Below are 23,520 nucleotides of genomic sequence, written 5' to 3' on the forward strand. Positions count from 1 at the left end.
ATAGCGATATTTAATAAACACAAATAAATATTGGCCACTAAAAATGTCCTAATTAATCTAATATTCATGTTTATGTTTGTTGTTAGGAGCTTAATTTAATTTAATGTCATATCAAATTATTTTGTTTTAGGTTTTTCAGTTACATATTTATGTTGTCAGTGTCAGGAGTCGACCTCTTCCAATTTGATTGCATACTTAACAGCTACCTTGATCTCTCCTCAGTGAGGTGCATATTTGTTTACAGAGGTTGTTATCGAGGTTCTACTGTAACTCAGTGATGAAAATGTGTTATGAACAAGAGCAACAAGTATCACACCAGCAGACACTTCCATGGAAGACCATTGTTAATGTAACTTAAATAGTTTTTCAAAGTTGTCTTTACTTTTGGTTACTCATTATATATTGATTATTTTTTCAAATCTATAAAGTTATTGTTAATGAGTGTTACGTGAAGCCTTTTATGTCACTAATTGCAAGCTGTGTAGGCCTATATGGAAATGAGATTCAGGCAACATACATCAAATTATTCTGAACAGAAAATTTTCAAGGTATAAAAGTTAACTTTTAAAACAGTGTAAAATATTTTATTGGTTTATTCGTCTTGAACAACAGTTGTTTTCTCAGAGACGTACAGGCCGTCCAAGAACTTACGGATATCTTTGTCCTTTACTGTCGTAGACTGCTGGATAAGAGCGGCTGAAAGAGAAATAATAATTGTTAGTGGTACTGTAATTCAAATAATAAGTTAGATAATTTACTAAATGTTAGCAAAACAAACTCAAAATCATTAAGCAGAGTAAGCTCAAACCATAAACTTTCCCTGTATGTAATTTTTAACAAAAATACTTCCGTGTAGAAAAATGTTAACACTGATTACAAATAACTTAAATAGATAAGGTAACATTGCATCCAAGTAGGTGTTTTAAGCCAGGTATGAATGGAGATGAGTGTAGGATGAGTGGCACAATCTTGTAGTCTTGTTAGTGACTAAGGCCGACTTATTCCTTAGACACAGCTGTTAATTAATAGCCCACACAGCTAATGGCAACTAAGGGGACTACAGTTAATAGTGGAATCCGAACCACATTTTTGCCTTGGTATATACAAATTTGTCTAATTTTCAGCATAGTACTGCGGATAATCGTAGTGCTCACTCGTGTGGACGTTAAATCCACACCATAGAGAATCGCATCCACAACTCGTGACCTCCTAGTAGCTGGATTACAGGACGACACCACCCGTACCTGTCTTTTTTGATTAAAGATTGAGTTTGGATTTAACTTAACACAGCACAGCGACATTTCTACATACAGTCAAAAGCAGCCGGACCAGATTTTAATTAGAGAGCCAGATTTTTGACTGAGTCGAGATAGGCCTACACAATATATAATCCACAATACAATTCTCAAAAGTAAAAATGTATTACCATTTTTTGTCTGATGGGTTTTATTATAATATATTTAGAGTCTCAGAATTTTATTGTTATATTGTGGAAAAGGTCTGCAAACATTGTATGAATGGAAATCATTGTTGGTGTAATCACAGGATATTGGAGGGTAAGTTATTGAATTGTCAGAAAGTATAGCAAATCTATCATTGTTTAAAACCACCTGGTTCAGTACAAGTTTTGATTAGCCTAGCCTACTCATGTATCGAGAGACTGAATTGGTCTATCTCTGTTTTTAAGACTAAACCACAAAATCCACACTTCTGCAAAGCCAGTTATACGGCTTTATCATTGGGTTGAACCCTAATAAAACCCTGATACCTCAAACAAATCTCATTCAGCCTACCTGATCGTGAGACATCTTCGATGCTGTTTCCTTCAACAATCAGCTCATCCTTCTGTTTGGCAGAGTTGGTGACAGTGACACCTGGGGCCATCTTCACCCTCCTGATGTACTTCTCACCCAAGAAGTTCCTCACCTCAATCACTGTGTTGTTCTCTGTGGTCACACAGTTGATGGGGAAATGGGCGTATACGGCTCTCATCTTGTACAAGAAACCCTGAAACAATCGGGAGGATCAGAATGTGTTTTAAGTTCAGTAATAAAAGATGGGGTTTTAAGTTCAGTAATAAAAGATGGGCATTTCATGGTAAAATCATTCCAGAATCATACATTACAGAAAGATACCTACGTAGTTATCATCTGAGGTGAATTCTACTATGGTAAACAAACCAAATACCAGACCTCCGAGTTTCGTTTTAAATAATAAGCATATGCTTCATCTAAACAATGCCAACTTAAGATTAATGCATACGTTGGCATTTAATCTGTCTTCTGACAAAAGGGTTTGTAGATTGTCATTGGCTACTAGATTCAGTGAGCCGCGATTAATGCTGTTCAGTTTTGGCAAATTTAAAAAAAAATTTGCTCTGGCAAAATAAAATTGTCAAGACAAGTCTTAGTGCCTAGAATAATTTTTCAGAGTTGTGCCAGACAGTACTTTCCTGTTAAAGGGAAGATTCATAAATTATTGATGATTTATTTTCGAAATATCAATATTTTTGTTTCCCTTTACGATCCATGTTCTTTCTGTTTTAATATCTTCAAACGCATTTAAATTACAATTTGAGAACTAAGCTTGTATAGGAAAACATAACAGCCTAGGCCTAATGGATTAAGAAATAAAACTGTTCTAACCTAACATTTAACATCACCTAACTAATCAAACTTGCTGTAGGCTACTATTTCAAAATTATGTTTGATAACAGAAAAGGCATATGGAGAATATCAAGCGGAATTTAGAAATGTTACAGCAAGTTTGGATAGTTAGGTTAGGTTATTTTAGAAGCTTCATTTCAAAATATTTTTTTTATTGTTTGTTGATACTGAAAAATATTCATCTTAGTTGTTAGCTGACGTTTCAATTTGTTAATTAATATCGGTATACAGTAGACTCCCTCTCATCCGGACACCTTTTAACCGGACTACACTCGGCGGAAATTAGGCCCTACATCTCTTTAACCGGAATTTTTATCAGCACATTGGTTTAACCGGACTAGATCGGCAGGAAGTGGGCAGTACTGAAACGACTGTTCTCATGAGAAAGATTTGAGACCAGTGAATGACGTGTCTAAATACAACGCTCTCCTAAATTTAAGTCGAATATCACAGTAAACAAACCGTTTTAACGAGTTTTTACAGACGTCGGTTTAACCGGAATCCCAGTTATCCGGACTAGCCTCGTTCCCGAGGAGTCCGAATAAGAGGGAGTCTACTGTATTGGATCGAAAATTTAAATATTGATATATCGAAAAAGAAATCATCTATAATAATAAATGTTCTCTATAACAGGAAAGTACCTGCCGGACTCCCTACCAACCACTGATTTTGCGCTTCCAAGGGCTTCGCCCTTTAATCAATGAAGGGGTCCGGTTTAAATTTTTAATCTAGGAAAGGTGGTCACATTGGAACAAGAGTCTCTTCTTTAACAGAAATTAATATATATAACTTTACAACAGAGTTTAGAAAACTAAGAAGAAATAAAGCAGACAACAAGCCAGAATTGTATTCTTAAGTTAAAGTACAAAATTCTCTGAAAATTTTTTAAGTTTGAATAGGTTCTGTGAATATTTAACTTACCTTTGTAACACCCTTCAGCATGTTCTCAATGTGTGAGCATACCGTGCGTACAGCAGCAAGCTCCTTCTTGGTGCCAAACCATTTCTCTACCTTCAGCAGCCTGGGGTTGACCATGTAGATGTCTACGGCCAAGTGCTTAAAGGACCTTTTCAATACTCCTCGAGGTCCCTTAACAGTCACCAGACGGGACTTGACCGAGCAGGTCAATCCCTCTGGGATCTTCACTGTCTGGTTGACAACGATCTGCTTCATCTGTAAACATACATAATTTGTAGAACACCGGTACTTAAAAGTTGCCATTGAACAATGAATTGGTCCATAGGCCTAAGTTATATAAACACAATAAGTTAGGCCTAGGTTGCTAAATTTGCGGAAAGGTTATTATTTCCGACGCCCTTTATAACTCACATGAGGTTCTAAAAGAACCCACGATTTAAAACTTTTGACACCAACACTTAGTTATACAACTTTCTTGGTAGGCCTGTGACTTTTTTTGTCACCGAGGCTTCCTTTGATTAGCCTACTACAATCGGATATCTGCAATAAAGGGTACTGGTGGGAATTCAGGGTTTTGAGTGAGGGGAAAAACTTGCTCAAACATCGTGACAGGGCCGGTTCCTTTACTAGACACGACATTTACATTAAGATACTAGACACCGCCTAAGTACATCCAACTAACCTTTGAACCTAAAACGGTCGAAAAGACCTTTTAAACAGTTCTTTGACACCAACATCTTTTTACTGTAGGGCCTACATATCTGAAATTTATAGAATGTTGTAAATAACTTAGTTAACCTATGCAGCACTTTTGTCCAAAATATTCTCATTTAAATTTTTTTTATTTTAAAAATTTATTTATTCTAGAAAAAAATAGGTATGGTAGGCCTACCTTAAAATTATATATTTAAGTTAACCGAAAATACTACCTTATAGTACATCAGTAAACACGTTCGCTACTGCAATACGAAATTTTTCATTCACATGGGCCAGCGACGCACATATGCGACGGCCAGTTTCCACTCATAGTCACATTAAAATAGACTACCGTCGCATATTTGCGTCGAGGTTCTAATGTTATTAAAATGCTTACGGTATATCTTTGTAACGGTCTATTTGAAGGCACTGAATTCCCTGCAGTGGTCTACAGAGATGTCTGATGCACAACTGCGTCGCTTGGTCTGTGGATATGATGATTGGTGACGTCATAATGATAGTTGAAAAAACTAGTCTTTACTTTTCTGCATCACTATATGTATGTATGCTGCATTATCCTATGTAGCTTTTATATTTGTTCAGTTATAAACTGTTCTTGAATAATCTGATTTATTTACTTACTTTTACCTCAAACAAAAATGAACTGTGGCATATATGCAACGTTTGGTCTATTTCAAGAAAACTATGATTATTTTCACTATTGTCTTTGCTGAAGACCGGGCGTCGCAAATATGCGACATTACAAAAGGTTAGGCTATAAAAATTACAAAAAAACAAGAATCAATTATTTAGTTATTTTACAAACTCAATTGGAGCGTATTACAATGTAAATGATCACTGTTTTACAGGTTTGCGACCGTGGTCTGTGTGTACTGTTAATCAAGTGACAGCCGGTCTATGCGTAAGATTCAAATGTAGGCCTATACCTCGGTCTGTGGAAATGACCACGGCGTCGCATATATGCGACGCTCAGTAGCGAAAGTGTTAAAGAACTTCAATCCTTTAACTACAATCAGAATTAAGTTACTTAGTCGTCTAGTTTAAAATATACAGCAAGTTTGATTAAGTTAGGTTAGATTAATTTTAATGAACGGAAGAGCAATCTTTATTGAAAGAGAAATCGGATGGGATTTTTCTAAACTTATCTTTCCATTCAGGCAGGTTCCTTAATTAGACACCACTTGTAGATTACTAGACACCATTTAAGATAAGCCTATATATTAAGTTAACTTATTTACCGGTCAACACACTAACTTAACTTAAGTTACTCTGATTTAAATTGTGTTAAAAAGTTGTATTTTGGGGTTTTGGACTTAACCCCTAAGTTAAGTTTATTACAAAACCTTTTTTATACACTTTTGACACAAGTCCACACTTCAGGAGGTGGAAATAGGGTGAGTTGGAGATCGGAAATATTAGATTAGGCCTAAGTATAGGCTAACCTAAGTTACTTACTTAATATCTGCCCTGTGTTCAAAGAACTAAGAACTTATAGGCTAGTTTGATAAATTAATCCCAAAGTCAAATACCTAGGTGTTCCTCTAAAAGTTAACCCTTTGAGTGCAGCCGCCTCTCGCTACGAGACACACCATTATCGTTGCTTGAGTGCCGAGTGTCTCGTATACCGAGACGCCCACAAAATTACTTGGTACTTACGTATTATACGGAGGCCACATATTTTACAACGCGCTGCAGCGGTTATGTTAGGTTGGGTTATCATAAATATATGTTTTTTTATCAAATTAAACTATCTTAACCTAACATACATAACCAACCAAACTTGCTGATGGTGAAGGTTTACTAATCGAATCGAATCTGTAGTTTAGGTGGCCTCCGTTTAATACGTAATTACCAATTACTTCATACAGTATCTTAGGCTATTTCAATAAAGCTGGCTGCAAAACACACCAAATTATGCGACAGAAGGAGGTTGGCAACAACTATTTTGCTCATATAGGTAGCCTACTGTAGAATGGAGCTGAGAAATGTGGTCAGCCAATCAAAAACCATTAGCCTACGCAATAGTATACGGCTTTACACAGCTGGGTTGGGTGTTTGTGTTGCAACTGTTTATGTTCTAGAAGGCCTAAATGTTTGTTTACGAATAGGCCTAGTTGGGTTATAGAATTGCAGGTAATGGTCATGAATCACTGAAAGGTTCGTAGCTGGATATAGGCTATAATGGCCTGGAAAGGATTCTGTAATCTTGGTCTAAGCTGACTAGTGCCCTAACTTGACTTATTATAGCCTACAATGGCCTAGGACCTGTCATAGGACTTACAAAATTATCCAAACATAACCTAAGCTTAGGTGTCATGGGTTTAGGATGCAAGTTGCTAAAACTTAATTTAAAAATTGGTTGCATTAATGACATTACTTATCGCTAACAATTAAATGGGAGTAGACATACACTAACACTTGCGCATAAATAGCCTACGTTACTTTGTCAACTTATAGGTTTACTCCACTCTAGGTTAGACGACTACAAATTGTTATCCTACATAAATATCCACGAAAACTAACGCCAAACAGTGCGCCCAGATGTATTATAATATTATTTACATACAATTATAATGTTGTACCAATAATTTGAAGGATTAATATGGATAAATCTAAATAAATACTATGACATTACCTTTGCAAGTCCCTAACTTGTCCCGGAAAGAGAGCAGGCGATGACTAGATTTCGTTGTTCAAAACGGAAACAACGCCTGTTAGATTACACTGAAATATTTTCGTTTATATATATATACTATACCTTAGTTTTGATTTTTTACTAAACCCAAAGTAAGTTAGCCTATCTATAAGTATAAAAGAGGATGTTTGATGTTTGTATATATATATATATATATCTATATATATAATTCTGTGAGAGAAAATTTTTACCAGAAAATTGTGGACGTCTAATAACTCACAGAAAAGTGGGAGAGGTCTTAAATTAAAGGTCTTGACCCCAGGGACTCGGGAAAAATAGCAGAATTCCCATAAAGTTACCAGAAAACGAGATATAACGTAAAATATCCACCATAAGAAATGCATGGGGACTGAAAAACGTCTGCATTCTATCAGCTGTTACTTATTTATTTGCAATGTTTACATTTATTCCGAAAGTCAATCTATGAAGATTAACCAGTGAACATATGAAGATGTTGTCATCATATGAAGATTAACCTGTGACTCAATGTTGGTAAATAATGTTTGAAAATGAATTGTGTTTAATTTTTTGTTTCCCGTTTTATAATAAGTGAAGTAGCTAGGCAGGTTAGGGGAAGACCTGCAAGACGTGGAAGAGTGTCCAGGAATTCAACAGACTTCAGAAATGCAAAAGAGAATGTCATGTAGGGCCTAACTGTGAAAGGAATCCAGAAGCTGTTTTACAACCTGTCTTTAGAAGAACGCTGGAAATGAGTTGAGCGTTGTTTCTCACAATCTAGGCCCTCTTAAAGCACTTGCATGCATTTTGGCGCATTTCACTTCGCAGAGGAGGCCACAAATGGACATTTCAACGCATGTTGCCACAATGGACATTCCACAACCACAAGTAAATGACGAACTAAATGAACTGTTTTTACATGATTCGAACTTCATAAAAAACATAAGGCAATACAACAGTGCAATGGCTTTTGCGTCGCTTTCCGCTACACAAAAAGAGATTCCTGGAAATGGCCTTACTGTTTTAAAATTCAGGGACGAATTCATAGATATATTTCTGACTTACTACCGCGAAATGGGGAGTTGCCTTCATAATAATTAATAATAATTTTAACCTTTACATTTGGTTCTCAAAATAGAAACTATAACAGAATTCGAAAGATTAGAAAAACAAATCTTCAATTTTAAACTAGAAAAGATGTGCAATGTGCTGTATTTAAGCTCTGATTCGTTGTTCTCCGGGCTCAGGCCAAACCGTGTGCACGTTTCTATTTGTTAATATGTTGTGTTATTGATCATTATTTTACAATTGTATTTCATTGACACATCAGAAGCAATTAATATACGACTCCAACGAAAGGAAAACCAAGATATGAAACAATAAACACTGTTAATTAACGTAAAGTAACATAAAATTGATACCGGTAATTTTAAAAACATATTTCAAACATTTGTCCTTTTATATATGGTATTTTTTTGTAGTCTAAATTAGGGGCTATGGCCCCTACAGGCCACTAGTATATATATATATTTGTTTGTTTGGCAGTGATAAACTCAGACACCGCTGAAACGATTGCCACGAAACTTGCTACATACGTGTAGAATGTCTTGGAATAGGTTTATACACCATCAATTTCGTGATCCGTCCAATCGGCTCCGCGCCATAGTGGCTCTGGAGTTTCCCATGTTAACCTTATGAGAAATGGAATTAATGAATCTTAACAGCTGTTTCAATTAAACAAGTTGGTTCTGTTCTATGATGTTCAATAGCATTAAAGTTAAAAGGATTACCAACAGGGTGCAGCACTATTATTTCTTTTACATTCATGACAACAGCTAATTTGCAACCAAAAGGTGAGTGAGCGTAGCGAACGAACTTCAACCTGGAGGCGAGTTAGCGTAGCGAACGAGCTAACCTGAAGGCAAGTGAGCGTAGCGAACGAGCTAACCCGAAGGCAAGTGAGCGCAGCGAACGAGCTCCAACCTAAAGGTGAGTGAGCGTAGCGAACGAGCTCCAACCTAAAGGTGAGTGAGCGTAGCGAACGAACTTCATACTGTATATAAAGGAGGTTTCAACTGAATACTATAAGATCCCCGTGCGTAGAACGGGTACACAGCTAGTTATACAAAAAAATAGAAAACTATGGGTTCTGAAAGTAAAGTTCTTATTCTATAGTGTAAGTTAAAGTCTCAAGCTATGTTCGATGAGTGTTTCAACGGCTTCGTTTGAGAGTGCTTATGCACGGCCACCTTTACTACAGGCCGCGGCCTGGTATAATTGGCAACGTCGCAAGTGGTGTTGTTTTAGTGACAGACGTCCCGTAAGATAACATGGCAGACATGTGACATCAGCTCAAATTCTCACTGTATTGATTGAAATTTAAATTTATGAACATAAATTTATTAAAATATTGAAAATAAAACATACAGAAATGAAAACCGAAACAATATGAATTAAATATTGATATCTGTGCATTTTAAGCGGAGTCAATATTGTCATAGTACTGTAACCAATCTTTCGTAAATACACATATGCCATTAAGCTGCTTCCAAACAAAACAGCTGTTACAACACGAGTTGTGACGTTGCCACTTCGAAGGCCGCGGTCTGGAGTTAAAGACGACCGTGCATAAGCACCCTTATGGCTTATGCCATTAAATGTTTCTCTATACTATATAAGAGCTATACAATGCTATTATATGAGTGCTGAGAAGCACTCGGTACTTTTATCCAGCAACAATGAACTGGAGGCACTTGAGCTAAACAACATTCTTGCCATCAAAAGAGCCATGGAATACTGTGCCAACAATGACCTGGTTTTCAACAAAAACAACACAGAGCAAGTACTCTTTGGGAAACTTAAGAACGATGCGATGTCACTTGCACTCTCCCTCCAGCCTCCAGACATACAAGCTACTGAGTCAATCATACAACTTAGAATAGGCCTAATTTCGGACCAGGAACTGCGTTGGGTTGGGGGCCCACATCGACCATCTCTGCCAACGACTCAGCTCCTCCATTTTAGCTCTAAGAAGAATCAACAGTACTGCAACAGCCGATGCAACATGGGCAGCATACCAACTGCACTGCAAAAACCATGTCTCTGACTGGACAGTAATGGCAAATAAACAATGTGCACACTTAGGAAAGACGACAATCTTATCAGGACCTGGATAAAAAGTTACTGAATTTTAGGGGCTAATTCACAATATAGTCACCTTTGAACAGAACTGTACTGCCAGCGAATATTTTTGCCACTCCAAGGTTTGCGGTTATCTATCACCGTAGATTTAATAGCCGCAAGTCTAATGTTATATAGTGCACACATAAACTGAAATTATCATTCTGGTCTCTATGTTTCGATCAATGACGGCGTCTGCTACAGCTTTCCGCGACGTCCGCTAGGTTCGTAGCTGTCATCCTCCCTCTTTCTTCCTCCGCTCAAATTTATCAATACAGCTTTCGCTCTTGTGCGGTCAACTGCGTGTGTAGTGGCTGCCGGTGCGTTGTTTGTGTTATTGGTGATTTTGTGACTAAATACATCCGCCTGGACGTTACTTGCCGGTTCCAGTTTATCGGTAAGCATGCCTTTAAATACTTCGCATCATAAAACTTTTGTTATTTTGCTTCGCTAAAGTTTTGTTGAGATGAAGGAACTCCCACCCTTATTTCGCCCTTGTGGGTGGCTCCCCTTCTATTATCTTGATAAAATTACAAGAACCATTTAAATTTGGTAATTAATAATATTTAGGCATACACATGTTTTGTTAAATCTACATTTTAATTCTTTTCCATAAATCCTTCGAAATGAGTTTGGATGCTTAAATCAATCTCGTAACGTAAGATGAATGTGATCTCTACGAGATCTTAATTGTTATTACAAAATGTTGTTATATCCAGCAAGCGTGTTTTCAATATGTAATTAACTAAGAATAAAATTATTTAACGCAAAATTATTGTTTATGTTAGTCTAATAACATTAGAACGGGTCTACACTGTAATGGGTTATTTCATCTTGACGATCCGGCTGCATGTGTGTTTATTAATTATTTTTTACATATACTTTACTGAATTGTTTTCTTTTAGAATCCAGAATGTTGGAATTGCTAATAGTAAACCTCGTATCATTTGTCTAACTAATTGTCATAAATTTTACTGATACCTAGTTTAAAACGTATTAAAATTAACTTAAACCCTTATTTATATAAATAGCTGTAATTTTTCCTAGGCTACTCAATTTAATAAAGCATTTCATTACATTTGAAATACTATGGAGATTCTTCAAACGATTTTCTTGGATATTTTTCTCATACCTGTAATATGTTCTTGGCAATTTTTGGGTCCATTTAATTTATAACAACCAGAATCTTGAACCTTCTGTTAGCTACACGAATATTTGTTTTTCTTTTTAGGCTACTTGTAAAATACTCAAGTGATAAAACATTAGACTCCGTGTTTAGCATAATTTATTTTATGGTATGTTAAAAAAACTTAAAAGTTGGTTAGGCCTAAATTTTTTTAAGAATATTGTTTTCAAAAAATGTTTGTTATCTTGTTGGCAAGATTGTATTGGCGAATGATTTAAATTTTATTTCTTTTCTTTTAAATATGATGTAATTCGTTTCTTAGTAGTTAAAATGCTTAAAAATCTCAAGTCGGTACCTATCCTTTTTAATCGCCGTTCCTCAACCGGAACCGTCCATTAATTGTTGTCATTTCTTTTTCTCCTAGACCTTTCCGCTGCCGCCTCGTCCATTGTTGTAGCTATTTGGTTTGAATTTTAAACATCTTCAACCATTCCAAAACGTGAAGAATAATGACCAGTCTTCGATTTTCACTATTACGTTCTGAATTCTTTATGACTTGTCATGTAGGTTACAAACATCATACAAACATTTGTTATACTGTAATAACAAATACTGTATAACTAGTAAAAAAAAAAACATTTAGTTTTTAAAGCTATTTTGGGGTTCTTTACATGCTCAAGGTTTTTATATGAGCCTAATAAAATACGAATTCACAACTACATTCCCATATTCAATTCACATTAAAATGTGTGACTAATTCGTCTTATGGACAGTAATCAATTTTATTGCTTATAACAATGTTTTATGGTTTCAATTAAATTCAGTATGTAGCCTAAAATATAATACTAAATTTTAAGATTCAAAAAGGTTAATCTAAATAAATATAATTAGAGTGTTGTCTGTACATTGCTCAGAGTTATATTATTTTTGTTATTTTTACATTTTAGCGAATTTTCTTATAGGGAAGTAGCTATTACCGTAGGTGGCACGATCAGACCGAGGCCAGGTGGCCGGGACCGATTTACTTTTTCATTTTGATTTTTGATGGCCCCAGAGGCCAAAAACACCATTAGTTCAAATTTATATATATGTATGTATATATATAAGCACTTACCCGAAAATTACAAAAAAAAATACTTATTATTGTTACCGGAAAATTACTTGAGTAATTTTTGTCCGATTTGTATGAAATTTGGTTGAAAGGTGTAGGGCGGGATAAACTTTAATGAGTTCGCGAACCAGCATGATCGGACTATGGGAACGGGGTTTTACGGGGAGTTTAATGGGGTAATAGTTGGTTTTTCTAATTTTTGACCCTCAAAACACAAATCTTCCCAATTTCTCCCTAGACCTTTTTAAAGAGCTCAAAAAAATAAATAATTTAGTATACCAATGTGTTTTGTACAGTTATTGGTGACTTAACGGAGAATATTTAAAAAAATGTAACTTTAAAATTCCCATGTTATTCCTATGGAGAATATTCTAAAATGTTAAAGGCCTAGTTTGCTTGTTTATAAAAAACGTTGTGCTTTACATAACGGAATTAATTAATCGCAAGTGCAATAATGTGTAACTGTAAATTAAATTAAATTTCTAGGCATCATTCAGGTCGTTAACCGGAAATTCTGTGTGTGTATAAAATTGTACTTGAGTTTTGATAATCGGGAAAAAGACCCTGAAACAGTCCTCTTTACGGAGTTTTGCCTGCATATCTGAAAATGCACACTAAATATGCAAACCCACTGCTGTTCTGATTATGAAAGTCTCAACCGACTACATGATCCCGTCCGTAGAACGGGTTCGCAGCTAGTATAGGCCATAATAATTTTTTAATTCCACCTGCGCTTTCGAAACAGTAGGTATCAATACAGGGCATATTTTCAATTTGGGAAACCTTTAAAAACAATTTATGAAACCTCAACATCCTAATGCTTAAGGAATCCTATTTTATAAAAAACATACCAAAATTATTTGCTAAATAATGAAGACGGTCCAATTATTAACTCTGAACTAAAACAAATAGTAGGCCTACCAAGAACAAAATTATATCCAATATTCAAAAGAATATTTTTTCTTATTATTTCCAATATCCTTTTATATCATGATCTGTTTAAAACTTAATTTAAAATCAATTTATTCAAATATTTACCTAAATATTTTCTTTTTGTATTTGTTTTAAACAGAGCATGAAGATGAAAACATCGTTTTTGGAAGCGCTTATGGATTTAAAAGTTATCTGTTTTTACTGTTTTGTTAATATATATAATGCCCATTGTGATTATTTGTATATTTACGTTGTACTGTTTGTTCGCAGGTCGAGTGCGTGCCGCGAGTGCAGTGCAGTGAAGTGCGCGGTCGTGTTACATGCGCGCCGCAGTGTAAGTGCTTTACCTAAAAACATCATGAAGCACTTGGGCGTGCTTCTTTTTCTTATGCTCTCCATCTCCTTAGGTGAGTTTTCCACATTAATTCAGTATAAATTAGTTAGTTAAGAAGGTTTATGTGTATATTTTGCACTGACACATTGACTCAACGCAAACAAGATACTTCGCACACAAATTATATAATTGTTGTACGGATCGATAAGGAAAGCAATAATTTTCAACGCAACGCTCTCAAACTTAATATGGTCCTTTGAGCCGGATAAAGAAAGACATTATATGAAAATGATTACAGTACCGTACCGGTACTTAAAAAAAATCTGCTAATAGATAAATTAACTTTCGTATTTTATGTTAAAAATCTAATCATGTTAAACAGGACAACAGCTTTTTTATGAATAATTCTGCCTTTACCACCTGAGCTTAGGTATACTTACGAATAGATATAAAAGTGAAACATTCAAACAAAATAATTTCGTTAGAAATTCAGTAATCTTCATATGGTCATCTTTAAATGCCTTGGGTCGAAATACATTCATGGGCCTCATGTTTTAGTGCGTGTTTCCGGTGTGGCCATGACAGTTTCCGGTCAGTGCCTCATGTATATTGTCTCCCATGTGGCTCATTAGTCTGTAGAAGTCAGTGGAGGGGAGAAGGGGAAGGAACTACTAGCAACAATCAATTTTCTTGGATGACTCACACTGTAGGTGATTCAGCAATGGAAGGGGATTTCTTCGTTCTACTTCGTTGAATAGTTTATAAATCATGACGGTAGAAGTGTAAAAGTTAGACAAACGTCTTCGAAAGAACTGCCAACATCGGGATATCCCGGCACCACTACTGTGTATAATTGGCATTGGTCCAAGCGCTCCCACAGAAATCTCTGACGCGCAAATATACTTGACACTCGTCCGCCATGCAACTTCCATGTTTGTAGGTTTGATTATTGTTTTGTAGGCGTTGTTGAAGTCGAGATATTCTAGGTCTATTGGATTCTGGCGTATTTCTGAGATACATCTTTGTTTTGAAAGCCCGATGAGGACAGTTTCTAAGGGAGTGATTGATTTTGAAACTTTTCAACAACCAATATTTTAGTATTTCAGTGAATTTAATTATGTTTCAAAGAGTTTGGAAATTATCTGTATGCTAGGGTTCATTCTATTTTTATCTTTAATATCTTAAATGTGCACGCTGTTTCCTGAATCCTGATGCAAAAAATATTTCGAAAATTCTATCTCTTAAAGTGTTTACCCCGTACCATCTGCCTCTAGTTTAGGTCCAGCAGCTGTGCACAGTTCGAGCCCCAGGTAGAAAGGCCCATCCTTTACGTAGGCTAGACCGACGTCTTAAAGATGTCCTTATTTGCTTTACGTTTTTTTGTTTGTGGAATCATAGAGAATTCATAAGAAAGCTCAAACACATTAACACTAGCATTGACGTAGCTGATTAGTAGGCCTACTATACTGCAAATACGATTTGAAACTATAATCAGTAGAATATTACATTACTTATCTTAAATCATTAGTAATGATCCAACTAGTGGATTTAAATACAGCTGTGATGGTGATAATGCATAAAATAATCCAACAGAAATCGGGAACAAACTAATGTTTTACAACAATAGAAGATTTATTCGTAAGCTTAGTCTAATGATCAAATACTGCAAGTAATCATCAAAATTTAGGAGAGTTATGTAACAAATATTTTCAAATAAAATATAATTTTATACATATCACTACTTTGGATGAACATAAAATAATAAGAATGGATCGGGTTAAATCTGAAACTTATGATTCGTTCAAAATCACAACAGAAACACGAAATCAAATCATTGACGTAGACAAATGGCATTCAGACACTGTAAAGAAGACCAAAGCTCAGTACTTTCAGCTGAAATATTCACAAGTCTTTGCTTGAGTCGTTACTTTGGTGGTCCGTGACTCAGTCAACATTGTTGATCCGATTCAGTCACGCCAACGCAGTTAGTCTCTTTCAATATTTGCAGATTTCCTTTTCAAGGATTAAACATAATGAACGATATTTGCTAATATGTAATGGTATTGGACACTGTTAAATAAAGGACCCTTATTATACGTTACTGGGCTATATACGTTCTAAGAATGTTATAGTTTTGTTGTCTTATGTATCAGCTGGCGCTAATTTAGCTCAGTATGCTTATATCCGATAGAGTTCTAGTTTGTTGCTATTTATTTTGTTGTTATATTACCAAATCTTTGATGGTTTAACGAAATCGAACGATTTATTTCTTAAATATCGCTTCACGTCTGTATGTACTATTTTATATGCCATTTTAATATAACCATTGAGTCAACTACTTGTTGAAAAATAACACTCAAAAACAGACACTTACAATGGACACTTCCCTACTGTAATAACTCAAATACATTTGAAACATACTTTTTTACCATTGAATGATAAGTCTATTGACAGGTCCCAAATAAATCATCTAAATACAGAAACTAGTTGATAATATACTATATTTATAAGCCTTTAATTAAGCCATTATAAATATTAGTTTTTTTTATATTTAAATACAGAAAATCTTAAATCTTAATACTTTTCAAACGTTTGAATGCATATCTATGTATTAATGAGTTTAACAATATCGTCCATACTTAGCAATTTTATTGACATCACAACGTTTTAACGAAACTCGATATCATCGACATCGACTAGCCTTTGTGAAGTTAAGGAGGGCAAGGCTGAATAGACGGCATATTGTATGCGGGTTGCCGGCAATTAATTATAATTGAGTACAAGATCACTTTTACTAATTTACTGATAAACATATTTTTTTCAAAAGTAAAACAATCCGTAGTTTGTTTCTGTTTATTTCCTGCTTCAGTTTTTTTCTTACTGACATAATCCATTAATTTTAAACAATCTTTAATCAAATCCTATACTCTAAACAAAGCGTGAGTAAACTAGGATTTTTTTACTTTTTTTAATATGGGGTATTTGGGCACGGGAAATAGATTGGAGTTTGTCAAAGTGCTGGGAAAAATCCGGGTTCTGTCCTACAACTGGACACGTTTCTGGTGATCAATATTATTTGCAGTTGCAGCATTTGGTTTATACCACAAACGTTTAAAGTAAATTGATTTGTTGATGACAGTCGACTATATACGCAATATAAGGTGGAAAAGTGCAAAACTTGCATGACATTGATTGATAATCCTTTCCTACTTTACTAGCTCCAATCGTACGAGGAAATTGTAACTTAGTTAGGTCTTATCTATAGACAGCTGCACCAGGAAATGTAAGAAACAATTTTAAGCCAATTTTTAAACTTTTTGTAATGGAAACGTTTATTTATAAAGTATATGCATCATGTTTAATGTATGTTTTAATGTAGGGCGAATGTTAATAATTTAATATCAAGAACAATTCAACGAAACTAACCAGCCAATTAAGTCCCAAGAAAAATAATAATTGATTCTTTAACTATCATACTTCTACAAGCCTGTAAACGTAGTAAGGTTAATAATCTGCTGGTTTTAGCTCGTCATAGCTGTAGAGTTCTGATCATGTTGCTTGGTTTATTCACGTTTCCAAACTTTTACTGGAAAATGATACGGATGACAACGCCATCTTACCACCACTAATGACGAACTTTGAACAAAGATGCAGTCGCTTAACACAGTTTCATAAAACGAGTTTCATAAAATAATCATAATGTGCTGTTAAGTAGATTTTTATTTAAATGAAAACAAGTATACCACTAAAAATATAATTTTTTTAGGTAATAGCGTGTATCGTCCCAAATGCATACATACTAACGAGTTCAGGGAAAATAAGATTGTAACATTGAATAATATGTTCACATCTAAATCGTGTAAACCTCATTAATGAAATACATCCCAAGAATTTCTTATACAATAAGCAGTTTTGCACTGCAGTAATTTCTTCACGCAGCTGTGGACTTCAAAGTTTCATTGTCGTTGTGGTACAGTGGCTTGCTGTGGCCTCCGTTATTATAAGTGGCTGTTAATAAATAACATGATGGTGAACACATGTGCAACTATCAACAGACTCTCTGTATAGCACCAGGATGTTGGGATGGTCGAGTCACTTGACGTTCGTGACATACAAACTTTATATACATTGAATATACTTCGTGGTTCCGTAAATTTCCGTAGTGGGAAGTAGCTAATACCGCATTCTTCATGCAGAGATAGGCACCGGACAACTGAACGTTAATTCGTTTTAGCGTCTTCCAACCCTAGAAAGACTTATAGGGTTACACATGTTGAGAGTGCTGTGTTGATTTTACCTATAATGTTTATTATAGTAGGCCCAATAAAAAATAATACTGTAATAATAAATTATTATAAATTGTATAATTCAGCTGGAAAAGGCAACAGTTTTGAAATTTGGAATTATTCTCGGTCTATTGACAACCGAGATATTCAGTGTTACACGCTGTACGTTGTGCGTGTTATTATCATTATAAAAATATTATTGTGTATGTTGATAGTTTATCGATGTATACAATCTGTTGAATTTCATTACTGTTCTTTGCAAAAAACCTAATGAGTCATGACAACAGTTTAATTTAGGCTGGGTCTAATATATGCGTAAACCTGAATGGAAATTAATTCAGTAAAGCAACTATTAATTCAAATAGTATGCAGGTTTGCTGCATAAGGGGTTGTATTGTTTTTGATCCCTCTTTGTTGGATGACCGAAACAGCACTTCAATTTGGTTATAAAACCTTATATTTTCGTATCAATCAATCAATTATTTAAGATGGGGACGCCACTATGTGCGTATTGTAATTTAAATATGAGTGATGCGATCTTGTAGTCTTGTTAGTGACTAAGGCCGACATGTTCCTTAGACACAGCTGTTAAGCCCATACAACCAATGGCAACTAAGGGACCTACAGTTTATAGTGGAATCCGAACTAGATATTCCCTCGTAATTAACGAATTGGTCTAATTATCAGAATAGTACTGTGGATAGTCGTAGTACTCACTAGTGCGGACTCTAATCCACACCAGGGAGCATCGCATCCACAGTTTATGCCAATAAATATCCACAATTCGTATGTTACGTGTAAAGTTTATCCATACATCCTTCTGCTCCAAAAGGTTGATACGAGTGAAACATTTGTGTCGACGGCTCACACTCTGGGGAGGAGATGGTAAAAATACCCGGATTGTTTGTGGCTGAGGGGCGACTGCAGGGAGTTGACGAGGTGATTTTCTAGATTTACACTCCAGAAATCCTCCCGTCTTTCCACGTCAGTCGACGTAGATCTCCTCAAAATTATTGTATCTTCAACACAAGCACTGTACTTGACTGCTGAAGTGGATGAGATAAGGTTAGAGTTGAGAGTTTTGGATATAACATATTACAGTAGTAGCTAGATTTGCCCTGTACCATTAAAGTATTATATTGTCTGTGCCTGTACGGTCATCAGTAGTCGTACTATAAAATAATAATAAAAAAATAAATTAAATTAGTTGAATTGAGTGGATAAAAGCTGAAGGGCAATACTGCGAACAACCATCTCCTGATGCTTGTTTCGGCCTGGTTTGTTAACTATTTAAATAAGTATTTAACATATTTTTTTAGATTTATTGTGGCGTAATTAGGCATATCTATAAATCTAATCGGTTAGGGACAGCGATCACAAAACCATAGACCAGCCTATAAAACATATAATGTGTACATCTTTTCAAGTTAACTCTATAGTCTGTGACAGAACTAAAATTTTAATCCTATGATCGCTGGTTAGGGATGATCTGTGACTCAAAGCCAAAAAGTGCATTGATTCCGAACTTCTGGCATACCATAAGGATTACAGTGACAGTGTATGCTGAATGTTTACTCCTCATCCTGTTATGTTTTAAAATCGGAAGCCTGTTAGTGTATTATATCTTGATAACGCTTGAGTGTGCCGTTGCCGACTAAACGTTTTTCCCTTCAAAATAGATCTCTGCTTTTTCTCTCTAGTGTACTAGCAATCGTTTCCAAATGTATTGTTGTATTTAATTAAAAATAGTCTAAATAAAAGAAACATATAACAATTTACACTAATAAACATTTTTTATCGAAGGTTAAGTGACAAACAACAATGAATAGAAGACAAATGTTCTTTACATGATAAGATGGTAAATCTATAATGGGGAGTGTATAATTTACCTACTGACCTGCATCATAATCATAATAATAGCAATATGCGATATGATGATAGAGTTTCTCGCCTCCCAGTGTTCGTATCCTCTGTTTACATCTGTTGCAACTCCGCTGAAGCTAAACTTAGATTGTGAAGAAGCGTCTTCAGTCTAGCTTTCAGCCGTTGTTTAAACATCTGCAAATTGTCATTCTCTACTTTAAACATACAATCCATGCAAATAAATTACCGTTCGTTTAAAGCTCCGAGAAACTATTGCTGTACATGAATGTCATAAACATACGTTTGATCCATTGCTGACTGATAGGTAATAGATAAAAGGAGTAGACCAAGGGTAAAAAAGTGTCTACTCCTTTTATCTATGGCAATACTCGGCGACCGCACAAAAATAACAATTTTGTTTGGTTTTGTAGTTTTCGAGTTAGTGGATTGCAGGGATGACAAATATATAATGGGAAATTAAACTATATTAATAATATACGTAGGCCTATGTATATTTTTAGATCATAATAGCTTACTTCTCCTCTATATGGACCAGTTAAAGGATTTTTAATCTACGTAACAATCCCTTTTGTACATATAAAAGGAACAGTTCAATAAACACTCGGAGGTTAGGCCTAAACATTACAATTTCATCTTTTGTTTATGATACTAAGGCAGTTAATATGACATAACAAATTATAGTGTACAGTAATATGACATTTCAGTTTAGTTTGGCTAAAAAGTGGCCGTTAGTAATTAAATAAGCGCACTGTCATAGCCCTATGTCGACAGCTCAATTCAATTACGTTCATTTTCATTTTCAAAATATCTCCAGCTTTAACATTGGAATGTTGTGTTCTTCTATTGTCACAGACTTTAGGTCTAATTACAAACCGCATACACATTTAATGAGAAAAACAACAACTCCATATAGTATAGTAGCTCCATATAGTAGCTGATATAGTAAAATTAACATGTTAAATCTTGCTATTAGATGCTTATAAATAAAAATTTCGTTAATTGCTGTGTTGTATAAAATTGTTGATGTGTTTAGGATAGATGACGGACAATTAAATAAAAAACGAGACTATTTCAGATAAGTTTAGTAAACTAGACGAAGGCAATAGACTACGTGCAATAGACGCCAACGCGCCAATTACGCCATTGGCAAGTAAATCGGCCAATAAAAACTCCTTATTAGGCGGTGACGTCATCTCTGCGATCGTCAAATAATGTTCTATCTATTAAATTTTCGCTCAAATATTGGTTCAGAAATTGTATGGAACAAAAAGATAAAAATGACGTAACTGGCCTAAAAGTAAACATATGAACTGCCAAAAAATGTTCAAACCATTAATTCATAACAAAGACACTGTTTATGTCCTAATATCCGTGGATTTTCACACACTATAGGCCTACAAGGTGTGAATCAGTTTAATGATTCTTAATCTCTTAATGATAAACAATTGTGTATTTTTTCTATATAATATAAAATCCATGGTATGAAGAGTAATTAAAAGCTAAATACTAAGATACTAGATTATTCATCAACACTTGACATGAGTCATTTGTTGCCAACGATAGGCTACTCTGAACACTCGATTAGTTGTGATAATTAACAGCCAAACTTTTAATATTTTCGAATACAATATGTACGTTTTACAACGCTAATTCTGTTGTAAAAGAACTGCCTTTAAACTAATTGCACCATTTAAAAGTTTCACGCGGCTTGAATTATTTGTAGGAACAACCAATTAACTAAGTGCACTAACAGCACGATACGAATTAAGATGTCCTTGTTTTTTTTTTATTTAGCGGATAATGCATTCAATAAAATATTAACTAGTGGCAAACGCAGACCTTGAACTAATAAATATATGTGATGTGTGGAACTGCAAAAAATTGTTAGTATATTTAATTGTTGTCTGCTTATTTTTAACAACACAAAATACATAGGTTGTTATATGATTTTTGATTCTTATCATGCAAAACTTTACTATGTAGTCGTTACTTTACAAATTATCATTTTGTTAGTTAATTATCTTTGCTATAACGCTTAGAATTTAAACACAGGAAGAATGTCGAATTACCCTTTAAACTTTATCCACTATGTGCCAATCAACAACATTATAATCAGTTGTGAATTAAAAGATCATTGCGGACATTTTGCTACCAAGATTATAAAAAACAAAGTTTTCACGTCGTTTCGGGTTCTGAAATCTGATCTCATCCTCAGCTGTAACAGCATAAAACATAATAAGAACAGTACACAAACCTAGCCGAAGTTGGGAAAAACAATAATCTGGTTGTGTTTTCCAGCTTCGGCTGGTTTTGTGTAGTGTACTACCATTGACTATACACCTCTACAGAAGGTAGAGGTGTATAGTCAATGGTACTACTGTACTGTTCTTATTACGTTTAAAATACTTCCTTACCTGAGTACGCCGAGAAAACTTGGTTTTACTAATCGTGATGGAAAATGTCCGTAATAATGTGTGAAAATGTGAACTCACCATTAGCACAAGTTAACTTTAAACTAAGGATCATCATACATAATACAGAATAGTGGTATACTTTCAAGTAATTTAATCCGAGATATTTCCATCATGTAACCTTACACCTACCTTCCCAATTTATGGATCTCGGAGAAAATAACTCCTATGTAATCCTTGTTTATTGAAATACAGAATCGCCCCTCTTAGCTCGTAAGCCCTGACTCAGGGACTTGGTAGTTTTCTACATCTGCCACGTCTGGTGTTCGTTGCCAAGTTTAGCAGTTTTGGCGCCTAGCCGCCAATTTTGATTGGTTATGACACACTCTCCCGCCAAAACATCGTCCTTGTTTACTGTGCTCTGTCAACCAGGACACCAGGAGGTTATGTTAACGATTCCTTCGTGTAAACATCATTTGTGTGGTGTTTCTTTGTGGTTTAACAGCATGTGGTTTTAAAAGCTCTAAGTGGATGCCACTATTGATTTAGAGCCATCTTTGGATCATAGTAATTTTTCGCTTGCTTCGTATTATAACTTTTCCGCAATTTTGGTGAGTTTTAGGTAAAAAGTGTATTCTAAAGTTGTAAAAAGGGGTTAAAAAAGTTTTCAAAGAGTTTTTCTTGGCTGGTTGTCACCATCCAATCACAAATGAATTTAAATTCGCCGTGGATAACCTCGTAAGTTCGAACCTGTAACTGTAAGATAAATCTTATTTAGACTAGGAGAACTAGTTCTGTATTGGTGATCTCCATGAAAGCATCTCATAAACTTCAACATTAGTGTCAAATTACAGAACTTTCTACTACAGCCTTGGGTTCAAATTCCGTCAATTACCAAAGGGGGTTCGAAGGGTTATAAGCTTGCCTTAAACAACCCATCCACAAAACTAAAAAAGGCCAGGCCAATTAATTTTGGAGAACTTTCTCCGTTTTGTAGATTTTCCTCTGGTAGTTATGCGATACATGTACATCTTCCATCGGTCATGTACCCGGTACACGTGTCATTTATCTTTATGTACATGACGGACAGACAGACAGACGTTACAGCGGTGAAACACATTATCTTCAAGATGACATGTCACAAGATAGTCCCATGGTGGCGACTCATTGTGCATAGCTCTGCGAGTCATAGGAGCGCTCCAAATCTTACACTGCTTCTGTATTTTTGCAACTGATTTAAAAGAATAATTGCTTTACTGGTAAAACCATAATTTATAAATATTCTGGCAAGTATCATAAGT

The 23,520-nt window shown here is 35.1% G+C and overlaps 2 protein-coding genes across 51 annotated transcripts in view; one reads left to right on the forward strand and one right to left on the reverse strand.

The window, feature by feature from the left end:
• Positions 1-562: 562 nt before the first annotated feature.
• Positions 563-7,001, reverse strand: LOC128986038 (60S ribosomal protein L9). Its single transcript, XM_054406125.1, has 4 exons — positions 6,937-7,001; positions 3,588-3,839; positions 1,794-2,007; positions 563-696 (listed from the first exon to the last, which is right to left on the reverse strand). The coding sequence occupies exons 2-4, from the start codon at positions 3,837-3,839 to the stop codon at positions 593-595; spliced, it is 570 nt and encodes a 189-aa protein (XP_054262100.1). The 5' UTR covers positions 6,937-7,001; the 3' UTR covers positions 563-592.
• A 3,415-nt stretch (positions 7,002-10,416) lies between these two features.
• Positions 10,417-23,520, forward strand: part of LOC128985612 (cell adhesion molecule Dscam2) — a 188,129-nt gene continuing 175,025 nt past the window's right edge. For all 50 annotated transcript variants that reach the window (XR_008490050.1, XM_054405293.1, XM_054405303.1 and 47 more), the window contains exons 1-2: positions 10,417-10,531; positions 13,575-13,711. Coding sequence is in view for 49 of the 50 variants with exons in the window: in XM_054405293.1 (XP_054261268.1) it covers positions 13,663-13,711 (49 nt within the window). In the remaining variant the exon portion in view is untranslated. The remainder of the gene's footprint in view (positions 10,532-13,574; positions 13,712-23,520) is intronic.

The sequence above is a fragment of the Macrosteles quadrilineatus genome, unplaced genomic scaffold (genome assembly GCF_028750875.1).
Source record: "Macrosteles quadrilineatus isolate MER2022 unplaced genomic scaffold, UCM_ALF_1.0 Scaffold_2__2_contigs__length_208266976, whole genome shotgun sequence".
Taxonomy (NCBI): domain Eukaryota; kingdom Metazoa; phylum Arthropoda; class Insecta; order Hemiptera; family Cicadellidae; genus Macrosteles; species Macrosteles quadrilineatus.